The sequence below is a fragment of the Anguilla anguilla genome, chromosome 13 (genome assembly GCF_013347855.1).
Source record: "Anguilla anguilla isolate fAngAng1 chromosome 13, fAngAng1.pri, whole genome shotgun sequence".
Taxonomy (NCBI): Eukaryota; Metazoa; Chordata; class Actinopteri; order Anguilliformes; family Anguillidae; genus Anguilla; species Anguilla anguilla.
The window spans coordinates 15,596,010-15,614,228 of NC_049213.1; the positions used below are offsets into that span (position 1 = coordinate 15,596,010).

Below are 18,219 nucleotides of genomic sequence, written 5' to 3' on the forward strand. Positions count from 1 at the left end.
TCTCAGTGAAAGAAATGAGGAACAGAAAGGCAAGCAAAAAGGGCGTGGCCATGGCTTTTACCCTGTCTTCCCCAGAACCTACACAGACATACACAAACACACATACGCACACACACACACATTGCACAGACATATACACCTTACCATATGCTCAGCCACTAGAACAATCATGAATATGTACATGTCTGAAGAGATGTAGATAAAGATTATGTGACTTAAGGACAGAGCGGTAAGGGCTGTTTATTAATATTACATGAGAAATACAGCAAGGGGAGGGGGGAGAGAGAGCACAGAGATAAAGAGGGGGAGGGAGAGCATGAGAGAGAGATCAGGAAGAGAGGAAGAAAGCAAGAGAAGGACAGGGTGAGTGAGGAAAAAAAAGGACCAGAGAAAGAGGGAGGGTGAACGAGCGAGAGCGAATGTACGTATGCGCCCCCCGCTCCACCTCACCCCCCCCTCCCCCCTTCGCTGTCGCTGGCAGGTTACAGCCCCGCTGAGCTGACAGTGTGCTCCTCATTGTTCACCAGGCAACCGGAGGCTTCAGCACTGCGCCACTGAGACCCAGAGACAGACCCAGCCCCTCTCTTCTTCCTGCCTCACATTATCCCTCTGCCTCCATCCAGCACCGCACCGCACCGCACAGCTCTGCTCTCCACGCGCAGCGACCATGGCAAGCACCATGTCAGGTAGGACGTGCGAAAACACCCTGCTTTGTGTCGTAGGAAAATGAGGAGCGGCTCTCAGTATAACAGGGTACAGGGTGGGGAATAACGTAATAACGCAGACGAGACTTAATGATGCTGCATGCGGTTCGTTTCGTTTCTTTTTTTATCTGACGGTAACGCGTTTTGTATTAGTTCAATATTGGAAGACCCAGGTATTTGCAGTGATGAAGGTCATTTGTAAAAACTAGCTAAGAATGTGCCTGTTTTTTTGGTATTTACAACAGTACGCATCTGGTTTACATTCCTAAGGGTGTAGTCTCCCTGTCGCTTGCAAAAAAAGAGAAAGAAATCACCTTGCATCCAACCCCCCCTCCCCCCTACTCCCCTTCTGACTAATTATGTTCTATAAAATGATCTCAAACATGCAAACTACGTCTCAGAAAGGAAAGGAAGTTTTGAATAATCCACATCTTCTAGAAAGATCTACTTCTTTCTGATTCTGTAAAACGGGATGGTCTGAGTAAATCCTCTACGGCTGTGAAAGTGAATGGTGGCGCTCACGCAGAACGCAGGGGATTTTGCTGCAGTTTGAGAACGAGTGGATGCCGCTCCTGTCTTTTTTAAAATGCAAACGAGATGTGGTGCTGATTGAAAGCCGGCTTGACAATGAAGCAGTAAATAACAGCTTTCACGCCGAGGCTTGCAATGCGGCAAATGATGGCTCAATCACTGGACTATTACCAGTTGCAGCCATGAGAGTAACACTGACCACATTAAAGCTGTATGTAATATACGAGTTTACATGAGGCTGGTCATGAACAAAGCTAATTATCAATGTTTAGACTAATCATTTTGTGATTTGGTTCAAGTGAACTGAAAGGCATTTGGTCTCCAAATATATATATAATTGTATTTGGAGACTGTGGTCTCCAAATATATATATAATTTCTCTGGTCTGAAACCATTTTTTCTCCTCCAAACAAAGCAAATTACAGGGGGAGAGAGAGAGATTTGTTTCAGAGGTGATCCAGGCGTGGCCCTATTAATGAACCTCCCACATACACAGACAGCAGTCATACACAGGGAGGACCACCAACAGCATTAGCGTTAGCATCCTTACGGCTGAAACAACACCCGGCTCTGACAGACTTGGGGTTGAGTTGAGCATTTCTCTTGTCCGTACAGCACAGAGGTCTTCTGGATACAGTGAAAACCGCCCTTGATCGAGACAATAAGCAGGGTCTCCTGTCTGCTTTCATTAAAAAGAAATGAGCGACCAAATTATGATTATGGATAATCCTGCATTGGCTGATTCAGTTCACTTCTGTTGTCCCAATAGTTATGAACTGTGGTCCTGTTTGCCACCTATTTTAAAATAGGCATCATTACCATTAACATAAATCATATTGCTGCCTCGCCTGTTAATTTAACTTCATTATGTAATACATTTACATGCATAAAGGAAACCACTTATTCTGTGAATTAGATACAAACAGAACATGAGGTAAGTAACAGTGGATAAGACATAATATTTATAAATGAATAAATGTAAAATATTATATATGGTTTTATGTTAACGGCAGATAACTGTGCACCTGGTTATACTTAGCACAGCTTAGTGCATTTGTGATGTCCTCTGCTCTGTCCCACATCATTAATGAAGCCGATGTTTTCTTGATAAGATTTCAGAATGGTTTGGTGATATGCAATATGTCTGCTGAGCTAATTTCATATCTTTCTGAATGGTGAGTGTCCCAAATGGGGCTAGTATTTTTGTGAAAAATGTTCAGGCTGTGAATATATAGGGCTTTGGTTTTGAAAGCAGATTTGATAGTACAATCTACAGAAGGATGTCCCTGAAATCAGTATGGATGCTATTTGTGGTCAGAGCCAGGTTAATATATCTGCCAGTGTGTGTTTGCAGAGTACAGCTCTTTTCCCAGATAGATGACTGTCTCCTCTGTCGACACCAGCACACTTGTTTATGACCGCTTCCAAAAATTCCAGAATCTGCAGCTAGCTTGTGTGCTGCTACCAGTATATAATGCTCAGTGAAGGATAAGCATAAGTATCTTGGCCTAGTATTTCCACTCCACAGCCCTGGGACAAGATGGAACCCAGCCAGGATCCGTGCGCAAACACAACTTGTTATAAGCATTGATCCTCATTTTCATTACAATTCATTTGAATTTCTTTTCAAAGAATAAAATTTATAACACAACCGCTAACATGTATAGTTCCCCCTTTACTGAATACTTTTATAGTAGGGCATGTACCTAAAACCTCTCCATAATATATTGATTCCTTATATGTTTTATCTGCTCTGTTTTTTACAGACAGATGGAGCATTGAAGCTGCTCTTGTGGTGTTATATCTCTCACTGGCAATCCACCACTGATAGCTTGTATTCTGGTGCAGTTGTGACTCATCAGGTTTAGAGGACATTTGCCGAGGGAAAAAGACTCTTGGCAATTTTATGGCAACATCATCACAATGTTTTTAATGGTGAAGGGAGACTGGGCCTCATCCAGAGGTGAGCTTTTCAGAAGTGATTTAGCTAAGTTCAGCAAAAACTTTTCAGCTTGAAGAAACAGTGTCAGAAAGAATTGTTTTCAAATGTCAAATTTGGCCAAATGAGGCCCTATTCTGGCTAACATGAAACAATCGGATTTGCTTACATAGGCAAATTGAAAGCTATAGGCTCTTCACTTAAGATTAGTATCATCTGAACGTCTTGCATGATCCACACACAGTTCTAAGACAGTTAATATTTGCCTCCCAATTTACATTTAAAAGTCTAAATTATCGGGCTGCTGGGTGACTCATTCAGTTAAGCTACCATGTCATAGTGCATGGATGAGCCTAGACACTGGTAGTGCCGACTGTGGCCAGTAGCCCCATAGGGCCATGTGAAATGGGTTATCGCATCGCACCAGGGTAAGGGAGGGTTCAGTCAGTTAGGCGTCAGTGTTTCATCACTCTCTAGCAACCCCCGCTGCCTGTGGACTGAAGCCAAAGCCACATTTGAAAGGTCTTCCTCCGACTCAACTCTGTGACCTTGGCTATGGGCTGCAGTATAGCAGGCTACTGACGCCGCATATTTTGGAGGAGAACCATAAGGTCTTCACTCTCAAAACGGAAGTGAGGGATTGCATATGAACGTGGCTACAAATAGTAACTGGTTATTCCAAATTGGGATGGGAATTGGATATACTTTGCCTCATTTTGGGTGCAAAATTTAAATTAATTTTAAATTATGCCAGCTGTTTCACAGTGCGTTCTGGGGGGTTGGAATCACTCATAAACAAAAGCAGAAACCTTTGGCTAAAATGTTTCAAGCAATATAGATATGTTAATATAACATACTCTTTTTTCTTGACACCCAGGCAAACTTGTTTTGAAGACTCATGCAGAGAGAAAAATGTGACTGACTTGTTGCTGGTGGATAGAAAAGTGGATAGAGTTCTTTCCATTACGCAGCAGCACTTTTCCATGAATGTATTCATTTGCTCTAGTGAAACTGATTCCTTCAGTGTGAAGGCCTTCAAAATGGCATGCATAATAAAAAAAGTTAAACTTCATGTTGATTAAATATAACTGAATTCATGTCATCCAGTGTTGACAGGAACCATTTTCTATTATTTTCAGTCATGCTCAGCCTGTGTTTGTGCAAACAACTCGATGATATGTGTCAGACATTTACACCTGTCAATATCGGCCAGATGGCACTGTACATGGAAAATGAATGCTTTCAGGAGCCATCCTCTCCAAATTGACTAGATGTGAAAGCCCCCCTCGGAGAAAGGTTCAACTAATTTGAGGCTTCAGGACATTTGTCAGCATGTATACAGAAAAAGGTAGCAATTTCTAAACAGAATTTAGGGTGCATAGATATGAGCACAGACAATTATGATATAAACTACTGCCTTGCATGGTTATCATTACTTTTGCACCCATGTGTACACAATACATACAGTAACTGCAAAAGTATTGGGACAGTAACACAATTTTTGTTGTTTGGCTCTGTACTCTGGAACGTTGGATGTGAATGTGGACGTAAATACCCACAAATTAAAGCTAACCTCATGTAGTTACATTTCAAATTGAATATGATGGAGTAGAGCAAAATATCTGTTCATGTCTAATGATCGTGCATTTTGGTTAATTATGCAAATACTGTGCAGGACTGGGCTATGATTTCTCAGACAAGGGTTATTACTTATTTCCCAATCTCAGCTGAAATTCTAATAAACAAATGGTTTATATGATCACTTGAGCATCTGATTGGCCTTCCCAATGATTCCACAGGTCAGAACTGCTCATGAGATGTGAGTTGAGCTACCAGGTTAAACACAAAAAAAGGCAAAGGCAAAATTAAACACAAAAAACAAAGCCAAATTAGTTTATTGCCACAACAAAACAACTAATAATCATGTGATTCTATCTAAAATAGTCTTACATCCAAAGTACACACAAATCATTCTAAAATAATCTGGACCCTGTGCTTTCTGAAGCATCGTAAATAGACTGGTCCTCTTCTCTTTGTAGATGTTAGTATTCAAAAACAAAAGCATCTCTGTTCCTATGATACATATTGCAGGTACTGTACATAAATCAGAAGTAAATCTCATGCAGTCCCGCTTAGGGATAATTTAAATAAGGTCCTGATTATGTTTCATGCGTTGAATTTGATTGCCTTTCTGTCCCCACAGTAAGAAGCTTGAAGCACTCAGTCAGTGTCACAGTGAATCCATATCACTGCCTCAGTGCGAACAGACTGTTGCCGATCCTGGCATTCATTTACCACCAACCCAGATTTAATCAGGGCTGCTCCCCGGGCACTGCAGAGACAAATATGAGAGAGGGGAAACCAATCATTTACCGTCGCCATTACGGCTCTGAGACGAGGGGCCCCATTTATCAGGGGGGAATGTTGATGAAGCAAAATTTCCATCCCACTCCCCTAGTCTGAAAAGGCCTTTCGCCATATTTCTTCAAGAGAAAAGCCGCAGTCAAGCTCTCTAAATGAAATATGCCCTCTGTTGCCCTCTGGTCTGGCCACAGGTGGTCATTCTTGGGAGAGGGCTACTTCAGGCCGGTCGTAAGCACCATGGACAGCAGCCATCAGTTACTCCTTGCATTGCCCCTCCTTTGAGAGAGCCCAGGGGCGCAATACTGCAAATCCCCATGGAAGAATGTAATAAAGCCACACACCATTTTCCTCAGGTTATGGTAATCTTGGGACTCTTATACCCCATGGCTGTTATCCTCAATGTGAGACAAATCAGATCAGAGCTGAAGCAACCATTTTTCCAGTCTGACCCAAAACATCCCAAAAAAAACCCTCAATATTTTATGTAGCTTATTGTTGTATGTTTTATGAATAATACTGTAGCCCCTTTAAATTGTCAGTGATTTTTGTTTTCTCTTGTTGGCCCGACAGTACTTTTGTACATGGCTTTGTGTAGCTTTGATGCACCCTTCATGAAAGAAGATTAGCTCTTTGTGTGTGGAGCTATCCCCTCAGGCGTATGCTACTTCCTCCTTCTGCGGGTCATTTGGATTGCGCTCTGTCTTCAGGCTGGCCTGCTGTCTCTCGATAGGATGGAAAGTACACAAAAACATAGAAATAGTGTACAGTACAGAGAATCTAGCCTGTTTAACAGTCCCTTCTGTATCAACGTAACATGAGAACACATTTAGCCCATCTAGGCTAAAGCTATCTTACCAACTGTCTAGAGAGAATCAGGCACTACCTCAAACGTGGTCTTTGAGCAGCAGCCCTTTGAAACATTGACTCTTGAGTAATTGGGGTCTATCTCAATTTTCCAAAACAATGCATCCAAATACATGAAAAGGTCACAGGATTTTGCTTCCTGCAGAGATGAAAAGTGTCAGGTTGTGGTTGGGCAGGATGCACTGCACCTTCAGATGTCACTGTTGGATTTGTTGAACACAGCTGAGGGTGAGTGAAATGGCAGTTGAACACAGCCGAGGGTGAGTGAGATGTGAGGACCTTGTTATTTTTCTTTCTGGCTCCTTCAGTCATCTCATTCCTTGTTTACACTCTGGTAACAAAAGACTTGCGCTTGGCAAGTGTGGCCTCAGAGACCCCATGCAAATGCATGTACGATTTACAACTTCTGTTCCCCTTACAAGCTGGTCACAATTACAGATGGCATCTGTATCCCCGGTTATATAGCAAACCAGTGCCTTTATAAGCATATTCTGGGAGCATCATAAAGCAAGCTCCCATTAGAACATATTGGATCTTATGTAAATACATACTCTGCAGACTAATCGTGTTGAACATCGGAGCCGGCTCTGTGTATTACAATCATTCTATGCTTCCGGGTGGGAGGTGGAGGGGTGGGGCCGACTCAGAAATGCTTCCCTCTGTCCGTTTCTTGTGTCATGCATCAGTAGCATTTTGACCATGCGAATAATATATCAGTTCATTCAAATATCTTGGATATCTACACATTGACACCAGTACCTGATCAGGAGTGGTAAGAGCGGGTCCTCAGAAGGCACAGATTTTTAATGAAGAGCAGCCATGTGAATTCCTTTGTCGTGAAAATTCCATTGACGTACAACAACTAACTTACTGTAAGTAAATCAGTTCTTACAGTGGGACGGTCCCCTACTCTTTACATTTGCTTTAATTCAAGGCCAATATGGCAAACGACGACAAGTGAATTATAATCAGAAACCCCAACCGTGCGGTCCATTTTTCTTGGCTTCCATTGTTCCCTTTCTAGTGCGTACAGCAGGTATTTTAAAAGCATATGGAAGCCCAGAGTCTCTCTGCCATGCGCAGTCTGGAGACCGGGCGCTTTGCGGCATGGCGGTCAGCGATGTCACCTTGCAGGCAGGAGTTGATTGGACTGGCTAATAGTGGCACTGAACACACCCATCAGGCTAGCGCGGCCTGCTGATTTGAATAGCCCTGCTGCAGTGAGCAGGGGGAGGGGACAAAGCCCTCCCTGCTGACGCTGCAGTTTCAATCCAGGCCTCCAAACACAAGGGCTTCTGGTCCGTTGGAACAGAAGTACAGGAGAGAGTGTGTTCTCGTCTGGGGGCTGTGGAAATGTGGTCACCTGGGCACAGAATGACATTAGCCTCAGTTGTGCTTCTTTGTGGGTCAGCCAGACAGGGTCAATAACTGAATGTGATTTGAAAGTTATAAGATAGCCATTAGTTATATACATTTAGCGTAGTTTAATAAAGACAGCTAGGTATTATCGATGGCTGGTGTATCACTAGCAGATCTTTGGTTGGGATGGCCAGTGGACTGTCTTTGAAATGTTATAGCAAGGTTTTGTTCAAATGTTTCCTAAAAAACTGGGCAAATTGGTCTTAAAGGGCTTTTTTTTATTGTAACACAAAGTAATGGTCTCAATCACTGTTGCCACGACTCAAAACTGTGTGGAAACACTCATGAAGTGTTTCCAGACTTCATGAGTGTTTTCCTTTTCACCAGTACCCCGAGACTGAACTCTTATCAAATGGCAAAAGCTAAGCAGGGTGGACCTGTAAAATGGGAGATATATATATAAAGTGTATGTATATTCAATGAAATAACCATTCAACTTTATTTCAGATGCATAAATTCATGCAAGTTTTTTGCAACTACAATACATATTTTCTCCGGGATGGTGGATTAATTCTTTTCAGCCCCAGTCTAGAGCCTTGTGTTATTTTTTTAAATTCACGTATACAGTATAGTGGGCTACTACAGAAACTGTATCTTTTGTAATCTTGTAATGACCTCCCTACTCAGTCTATTTAATTGGCACATGAACTTCTGGATTTTAAAAGCTTTCTATTTTTTTCTGGCATAAATGGAATATAAACCTAATTGTTGTGTGTAATCTAATTCTATTCGAGTATCGATGTCAGCAATATGATATTAATTCTAAGCTGAGTCCAGCACAATAAAGCTGGCTTCTAAAACATTAAAGTTTGACTATAAAAGCCTGTTTCTTAGCACCCTGTGACTCAGTAGACCACCTCAGAACAGGAGAAAATCTATTGATCTACGTTTCTTCGCCTAAGGTTTAAGAAATATGCTCCCGAGTAGCTCAGTATTCAGTCTAGACAATTCTAGTTCCTTACTGATGCAAATGACAACTGATGCTTTACTACTTTTATCAATTCAGAAATTAGTGAGCATTTATTAATTTGCACTTGAGTGCACATCCTTCCCTCTCATTTGTGTGATGTCAGCAGTTCAAAGGATGTTATTGTGGTTTGGACCAGTAGATTTTCTGGGTTACCGTGGTTCCTGGCTTAAAGGTGGAATAAATTGATAATGATAATGTATTTCTCTCAGTCTGGGAACAAATGTACAAAGAATTATTTCAATGATACATTAGTAATATCTTTCTAAGGTATCACAATATCTAAATGCTTTGCTGTATACTAACTTGCTCCACAGTTACGTAGAGCAATGTGATGGCATATTCCAATTTAAATGTAACACTAAAATGACTGCTCTGGATAAGGCCAATAACATTTTGGTACGCTGTATTATAACTCAATGGAAAAAAAATTATATGTTGCTTTAAGCATAACTGCAGCCAGAAAATCACACACAGGTTTAAAAATAGAGACAGTGTTTACTGAAACTACATGGACCGCTTTTTTCAAGGCTAATTGCTGTAATTTAGCTCTGATGCTAAAACAACACAAATTAGTCCACTTCCTTTAATATATAATGCCAGCATGAATGCTAATGAGTGGGCGGTTGGGTCGCATGAAGGGGGAAAAAAGAGACAGAACCCAGCCAATGTCTCTTAAAAGACAGATTCACGAAGTGTATTTAAAAACAATACATTTATATGGTAAAATGATGTGTTGTTTTTTTCTTTTTTATCATCTTATTGCATGAAAACATGACTTTTTCTAAGCACCTTCCCATTCTTATTTACTTATGACTTTGTGATACAGTAAGCTTTCTTTTGTGACTACCTTAAATTGACTACCCTCTTTTGCTTTAGACCAATCAAATAATGACATTTTGGGTAGGCTATGTAATAACGGATATTGAATACGCCTTTATTTAATTTCTTTGCATTTTAATCTATTCTGGTGCAACTGTAAGATGCACATGGAGATCTGGCTGTTGTTGCAGTGCCTGAGGTAATTTAAGTAATTTAGCTAAACCGATGTAATCCACAAGCCAATTGTATTTTTTTTTTTTTTTTACAAAAATACTCACTGCTCCTTGTACTTTGCAGTACTTTTTTTACTTTTGCTTGTACTGTTACTGTACTCATTGGACTCTGAGAAATCTTATTCAGATCATATTAGTTTAGTTTTATTGCATAAAAACGCAAAAGCAAATTACTCTGTAATGTTGTTTGGATCATTTAACGTATCTGTCACTAATGATAACAGATAACATGTGGGCACCGAGTTCAGCACTGGGAGAAAGAGAGTGGTGAGGAACTCTCCCAGACTTAAGCCTACCCTTCTCCTGGCAATACAGCTGCTGCTGCAGACCCCTTATCTTAGGCAGCTAATTGCTTAATTGAGGCCTGTGTTTGGAGAGCACTGTCTGTCCTCGTGGTGAATGCCTGACCAAGCCACTCAGGAGCTACCTTATGCATCTTTCATTAAGCACAGTAAATGCTAATCTTGTGATTTATTTATTTATTTATTTATTCATTTTTACAAAACACTTGTTTAAAATGTTTTCTTAGATTTAAGAAAGGGGTCAGTTATATTGAAAGAGGCTTAATTCAGTTTTTCTTGCGTAATACATTTACCTTCATTATTTAGATTCTACGGTAAACAGGATTCCTTTTAAAATGCATTTAGCCTATGGGGCTAAAAAATAATTTACTACAACACTACAACACTTACTAAAAATGAAACCGAAATACTAGTGAATCCACTAAGCTTAAAGGATGGAAACAAATCAATGCCTACAGCAACCTGGACTATTTCTCTGGCGGAAGAACACTCCAGACCGCAGTAATTGAAGGACCTCCTCAAAAGCCTGATTACTCTATTGATTTCTTTTGTTTGTTTCAGCTGAGCCCATTTTCACAAAAGACTTCAGCCATTTATCTTTCCTTCTTATGGCGCTACTTTCCACAGAGTTACTAAGATCAGACACCAAAACCTGGCCTTGCATGCCAAAAAAATACAATTCTCTGGAGATTTATTGGAACAACTTAAGAGAGTTTTTCATTCATCGACACAACATGGTTTTGTCACATGGGGTTTCAAACCAACTCTATTAGCCGTTAAGCTGCATGGCATTTAGAGCAGCCTGCAAATAGCCAGATGAGACTAGTTTAATGTTCTAAAGAAAAAAGAAAAAACAGAAAAAAATTTCCACATTGTTTTTCCATTACACCTGTGACAGTCCACTTAAATAAGCGCACATAATCCTTTCATGGGAGATTCATGCAGTTACTGGCCTACAAGCGCGGGGTTTAAGTGCATGTATGTCTGTATAGCATCTCACCCCAACTAATTTTTTTTCCCTTAAAATGAATATCCCCACATAATATCAACCAATAATAAGTCATTATTCACACAACGTACCTTCAAGTCTGGAACACCAGTGTGCTTTTACGCATCTCAGAATTATAGGACATGTAGTTTTGCTTGTGGGGATGTCAGCAATTAGAAGGGGAGGCTTTCATTGACAGAGGAGAAATGGAACTCCCCAGGTTAATAAAAAGGGCTCAACATTAGTCATGGATGTTCTGAAGGAAGAAAGGGCTCTTATAGTTCTTCTATAATGTGCCTTTCTTAAAGTGTCTTCTATAATGTTAACCTTCAGAGAGATGAAAACAAAACAAATTCCAATGAGGTCTCCAACCGCGTTGTCGATAAGCTGCATTGCAATGCATAATTTATTCATTATTAAGGAAGCATCATAGGTTAGGTGTTGTTGCAAAATGGCTGCATTAGAACTTGGCCTGTCTAAAATTCGACGTCTGTTAGAAATGACCTTTCTCTGGTACTGACCTGCAAGTGTTTTATGACCTACCAGCCATTCATTTGACTCTCTATCCCTCTCTCGTCTCTCAGCCTACAAGGAGAAAATGAAGGAGATGTCTATGCTGTCTCTGATCTGTTCCTGTTTCCACTCGCAACCGTTTCTCAACAAAAATTACAAATATGCAGGTTGGTGTTGAGCTCAGTCTGAGAACTGGACATAGGACAATAGGCTTTTTGTAAATGTGTCCTTTTGTATGATTTTGGCTTTTTTATTTATTATATATAGATAACTGTGTACCACATTGTATCTGTGCCGAGTTAATTGCAAATGTATCAAATCATCAATGTATATATTTCTATCAATACACTATATAAATATGTGCTTTTGTATTGTAGAAGCACTTTATACAATACAGATATATGTACAACACACTTTGAATAAAGAGGGGGCTAGGTTATGTTGCTTAATAATGTCATTATAAGGCCAAAGTCAAATGTCTGTACTAAATGTTCTGCTTAGTGAATACTTAATTTTATGATATATTTGTGATTTAAAAATTGAGTTAATGACAGATAGATTACAATAAATCAATTTAAACAAATTGCCAAATGCCATTTTGAGTGCCATAGCCTATATATGGGGAGGTTGCCAAGAGCAGTACTTTCTTGCAGTGCTTAATTTGATAGATTTCACCATAAACGTGCCGCAGCATAGGTATGGCTCAATCAGGCAGTTGCACATTCGTATATTAAACAGCTGTAATTTACTATACTTCGACTGTCGTCCTCTTAAGCAGACATGGAGGTGAAGCCGATCAATAAGAGGGCCTCCGGCCAGTCCTTCGAGGTGATTCTGAAGGCCCCCGCAGACCTGTCCCCCGACCGCCCCCAGCCCCTGGCCTCCCCCCCGAAGAAAAAGGACATGTCTCTGGACGAGCTGCAGAAGAGGCTGGAGGCTGCTGAGGAGAGGAGGAAGGTGGGGCTAAACCTGCGTTCGTTACATTCACATTTTACATTTACATCTCTCTTACAGCCTCTCTTAAGCAGAGGGACTTGCACAGGAATATACCTGAGGGGAGGGGAAGTTCATGAATGCACAGACTGATGAAACTGTGTAGAGATCATCTGTTTGCTACATAATTTCAAACACTTTGACCAGCCCTCGTTTTAGAGAACTGTTCCAGGATAATAAAAAAACATAAAAACAGAAGCCATGCAGCTATAAACCACAAATATGAAATATGCAGTAAATTCCCCTTCGGGTAGAGTTAAATAATAATTAACAGATAATTAAAAAATGAACTGTATCTGGAACATAACTATAGAAACAACAATGTTGCTTCACTGTGCATTAAATTATGCAAATAACCAATATCAGTCAAGGAATTTTCAGTTTTAAATACAAATGTATCTGCTTGAATTCAAACCAATAATTTTTCACAGGCAACAAGCTAGAATTCAAATGCAATCTACTCTTCAAAGCATACAGAAGCTTAATGACATATTAATTGGATAATTTTCTTGTGGTCAACTGAGCTTATTTTATCGATAAATCGCAGGTTTAACTGGCCGCAAATGCTGCTCCTCACTGCCAAATGGAAGATCTTCCTGCATCACACACAATTCAGAAGCAGGGAGAGGCGCAGTGTCATGTGGTCAGCCATCTGCTAACCAGGCGGGGCAAAGAGAGCCCCCGAGAAGATGCTGCGATCCACTGCCTCAACAGCGCCACTCTGTGGCCTGAATTAAACCAACATTTATCCTGAACATTAACTTAACAAATAAATTTAAAAAATATTTTGTCATCACGAGCACAGCTTGCCTATTGTCAGTTTTTTGGATCCTTGAACTTGCCAGGAACCATGTTGAGGGCACCCTCGGATTACATGCAGGTCTCTTTCCTGAAGCCAGATGGCCAGGTGACCGGGTGTTGTAACAGGTGTGTCTCATGCCCCACAGTCCCAGGAGGCCTTGGTCCTGAAGCATCTGGCTGAGAAGCGCGAGCACGAGCGGGAGGTACTGCTCAAGGCCCTGGAGGAGAACAACAACTTCAGCAAGATGGCTGAGGAGAAGCTCAACTACAAGATGGAGGCCAATAAAGAGAAAAGGGAGGCCTATTTGAACGCCTTGAAGTTGCGGCTTCAGGAAAAGGCAAGCTTCCTCTCCTCCTCTGACTCTTTGAGTAACTACTGTTTCCACTAATGTCACTATGGACACTGAACGTCCCTATGTTTAGAGTATTCAGACATTCATTCCTCCCATGGTGACAGGTGGGGGTCACTGACCTACTGCACAGGCCTAAGAGAGACAACGGGTGTGTCAGACTGAGATAAAATTAATATCTAGAGTCTAAAAGCACCGGTTCCTGGTTTAGTAACTTAATCCACGGCCTGGGAACAAATCCTGAATTTGTCAGTGTCATTTCGTTTAGACTGCTCTTGTCCAATTGCACACTCGTGCCTCATGGTGTGTCTGCGCCTGCTGCACATGAAACGTACTCCTCCAACACAATGAAAACACAGCTCAGCACGCATGCGTCTCTGCACTTCCACTTTTACAAAGAGGCCTGCAAATACATTTGGGATTTCCAAATAGAGAAAAAACAAAGGTTTGAAGGTAGATAATGCTGGAAGGATGGTAGAAGGTTCCTAGAAGAGACCACTACTGCCAACCACCTAAAGACAAAATTGTGTGCGTGCACACACACACACACACACACACACACACACAATTTATAGTCAATATAATGATTAGGCCACCTACAATACGGAGCAATCATCCTATAGGGGTAAGTATGATTTAATGCACTTTGCACTATGCTCAGACCTAGGTGGAAAGATACATACCAGAGGATCATTAAATGAAAGATCCTGCTAAAGATATAATTTATTTCATTTCCTGTTGACATTCCTTTTGCTACACACTAATAACAATGTATTTTATCACACTCTTGCTGTATAAATTACATTGAATGTTCAATGTGGTTATTGTGAGGTCTTAATTGTCTCATGCTGGTAAACTAGTACAGAAAGCAGACACGTAAGAATGATATATTGGTGAATGTGAAACTTTATTCTGCCATACTCCATCCAAAAATCTATTGTTTGTCATCAGCCCACCAGAACACTCTCTAGTTTGTGTTTATTACAGTAAGTCCATGCAAGGACCACCATACCTGAATATAAGATAGGTTGGAGTTTCCTTTTACTATCACATTTCAGAATTCAGTTCAAATCAAAAATATGCTATGAAACCATTCCAGTCTCTGGTTTGTGTTTTAACTACTCAATAAAATGGCTGGCACACAATTATTCTGCACTGTTTATAAGTGTTCCTTTCCATTCATAATGAAGGATGTGGGTTGCTGATGCTTCTCCCTCTCTTGCATTTTGTCGCAGGAAATGCATGCAGCTGAAGTGCGCAGGAACAAGGAGCTGCAGGCCAGGCTTTCTGGCTGAAGACCTTTTCTACGAATTTATCAAGAAAATTTATGTTTGAGGAGTTTTTGGCAAGGAAATGCAACTTTTTTAATCTTCCTGCATCGAAGGTCATCCATTGTCGTCCATTTACCAAGTTATTGAACTCATTCTTCATGCAATATGAAATCGATTTGCAAATAGTGTAATTGCAATTATACAACTCACCACGTTGATCTACCAGTGAAAGTTCAGTACTCTGTAGAGGTTTTCAAGTCTATTTCACTAGTATTCTACACGAAAGAGAGATTTTGGAGGGCTTTTTGTACATTTCACTACAGAATCTAGTACTAGAATTTGCCACACAAACAGTTCAGCATTTTCCTTTATTGTTTAAATAACAATTGTCAAATACTCATGCATTATAAAATATTTATGCATTTGGGTTTCGCATACAAATAACTGTTCTAATTTGCTGTGAAATTATATTGAAGCACAACTAGCAATCAAACAACTACTGGCTGAATGACATTATGAAACAAAACCAAAATAATTGTGTAGTGACCGTTCTCTTCCAAATATTTACAACTGTTTGTGCAAAAAAAAATTGCTTGAGCCAAATTCATTTTTTATCTTCATCATTTTACTGCAGTGATGCAGTGATTGTTTAAAAAAAAACATGCTGGCTTGAAGTTGAGCTTTGATTAGCTTCCTCCTCCATTTTAAAAAACAGAATACAGGTCATTTTTCCCTCATTAGGTTTCATTGCTCCTATAACGCATTGCATTTCCTCTCGTCTTTTTGGTCCTATATATACTACATATACGTCACCTGTTAAACCCATTACTGCAAGGAGGCTAAATTTGGTGCTACATACTGTAAATCTGTAGTTTCTCCCTCTCTTGTTCAGAGAGTGGCATATTAACATAATTTAGGCTTCAGCTATGTAATCTAGATGTGGCCCCATGATGTGGCCCCATGAAGATGGTCATGTTCTACCATTGTTGCATTTCACGCAGCACAGGCTCAAACACTGGAAGGCATGCGTATCACTGAACAGGGAAAAGCTATACGTATATCTGCTTATCTGGTATTCTGACTTACTGTATATTGCCATATTTAAAGGTTATAAATAAGAGGTTGCCAAGACTATAAAGTGAGAACTGACTACAGCAAGAAAAGTGTTGATCTGTGTGATTTCTCTCTCACACTCTCCCTTTCTAATCCGATGCCTTCTCTTCTCCGATGCCAACTTTTCATAACACGATATCTGTAAATGAATGCTGGGTGAATGCAGTAGGGTTCATTTTAGTACTGTGCCACAACAGTACAATGCGGACTGCATCTTTGATTGAAAATAAGAAATTCAGTCAAATTTAGCCATTGTTTAACAAAGAAATTAGATACTGTATAAATATGATGTAACATGGTTATTACTTCAAAAATAAATGTGTATGGACAGGCCAACATGCCTTCTCTGAATTGTGAACAGACAGCTTTCTGGTCTTCCATCCCTGCACTGACTAAGGCAACTGTACTTGGCTTCACAGTGTGTGATGTCCTAGTTTGTTTAAATTGGGCAGAGATGTGTTGTGCTCGTGCTTGAAATGGACTGCAACCTTGCCTTAAGACACCAGTGCCATCCACTGTTAGCATTTCCTCTCTATGTTACCTGAAGCCCCTTTCCTCCCCTCACCTGACAGCGAATAATTGAATAATTCCAGGTTATTTCACTTCTAAATTTCAAAACACAAATATTCTTGTTGCCATATCACATTTTGTAGGTTATTACAGAGCATCCGATCCCCACAGTCCAAAAGGATAACGCACATAGACGCAAGACAGTTGCAGTTACCAGTATAATCATACTCAAGAAACTCACCTCCAGTACAGTGTCAGCTCTGGATTGTTATTGTGAACAGAAATGATAATAAATAATAATAAAGTTGGTAACTCACCAGTCCTCTTTGATTGTTTCTGCTTCTGATGTAAACAGTGTCTGTGCTCTTATGATTTTTACAAAGACTGCTGTGTTAATTACCAAGGCCTACAGAAACAATCGGGCATTCCAAATTTGGAAAAAAAGAAAAATCAAAAAGTTAAAAATGTTAATTGTTTTCCTTTACTAGGATCAGTGGCTTTGATGACACTGATCATAACACTCACAATCCCATAATACTTCTTAGGTTTCATCCTCGCAAGCATGCAGCATTCATAATTCATTAACCACAAACTCAACACCTCAATTAATATTTTATTCTTAACAAAAAAAAAAAAAAACAGTATACCATGCCACTTTAGTTATCTGAGAAATATTTTCACTCTTCAAGGGGGTCACTCAATTGAAAACCCAAAGTGTGCAATTGTTTCTTTTGATCTCTTTGGCATTCAAAAATAAACAAACAAAAATGTGTGTCGAAGCTGTGATGTTAGGAGGCCACTGGTACATTTACCTCCATTCGTTTCAGCAGTTGTTTATATAACAGGCCTACTTTCCATCCATCATGGCAAAAAGATGCAATGCATACATATGAATACCGCATGCATTCCCTCAGAATGGTGCAATAATTTTCATCAAAATTCCAGATCAGTATGTATACAGACAAGCGACAAATTAAAGGAAAAACCAACATAAAGTAAGGTGTTGGACTCCCGTGAGCTGTACGAACAGCTTCAATGCGCATAGATTCTAAAAATCTCTAGAACTCTACTAGATACTACCATTCTTCCAAAAGAAATTCCCTTATTCGGGGTTTTGATGATGGTGGTGGAGAGCGCTGTCTAACATGTCGGTCCAAAATCTCCCATAGGTGTTCAATTGGGTCGAGATCTGGTGACTGCAAAGGCCCTAGCATGATTTACATAATTTTCATACTCATCAAACTATTCAGAGACCTCTTGTGCCCTGTGGACAGGGGGGCATTGTCATCTTGGAAGAGACCACTCCCATCAAGACAGAAATGTTTTATCATAGGATAAAGGTGATCATTAAGAATAACTTTGTATTGATTTGCAGTGACCCTTCCCTCTAAGGGGACAAGTGGATCCAAACCCTGCCAGGAAACTACCCCCACAGCATAACAGACCCACCAGACCCCCTTACAGTAAGGGTCAAGCATTCAGGCCTGTACCGTTCTTTTGGTGTATGCCACACATGCACTCGCCCACTTGTCGAG

At 40.3% G+C, this 18,219-nt stretch overlaps 1 protein-coding gene across 5 annotated transcripts; it reads left to right on the forward strand.

Annotated features, from left to right (window-relative positions):
• The first annotated feature begins 210 nt into the window (after window positions 1-210).
• LOC118211898 (stathmin-3-like) lies at window positions 211-17,005 on the forward strand. 5 transcript variants are annotated; one of them, XM_035389469.1, is made up of 6 exons: window positions 211-229; window positions 528-686; window positions 11,718-11,813; window positions 12,422-12,603; window positions 13,587-13,778; window positions 15,026-17,005. In XM_035389469.1, exons 2-6 carry the CDS (start codon window positions 668-670, stop codon window positions 15,083-15,085), a joined length of 549 nt encoding a protein of 182 aa, XP_035245360.1. In that variant the 5' UTR covers window positions 211-229; window positions 528-667; the 3' UTR covers window positions 15,086-17,005. The 5 variants fall into 5 exon arrangements, with proteins under 5 accessions (XP_035245360.1, XP_035245359.1, XP_035245357.1 ...); XM_035389468.1 differs by lacking the exon at window positions 211-229 and adding an exon at window positions 239-363; XM_035389466.1 differs by lacking the exon at window positions 211-229 and adding an exon at window positions 268-421.
• Window positions 17,006-18,219: the final 1,214 nt, after the last annotated feature.

Excerpts from the sequence above, each read along its gene's own strand:
- LOC118211898 (XM_035389469.1), top strand. Across the intron at positions 12,604-13,586 it reads CTGCTGAGGAGAGGAGGAAG|TCCCAGGAGGCCTTGGTCCT; the intron begins GTGGGGCTAAAC and ends CATGCCCCACAG. Across the intron at positions 13,779-15,025 it reads AGTTGCGGCTTCAGGAAAAG|GAAATGCATGCAGCTGAAGT; the intron begins GCAAGCTTCCTC and ends ATTTTGTCGCAG.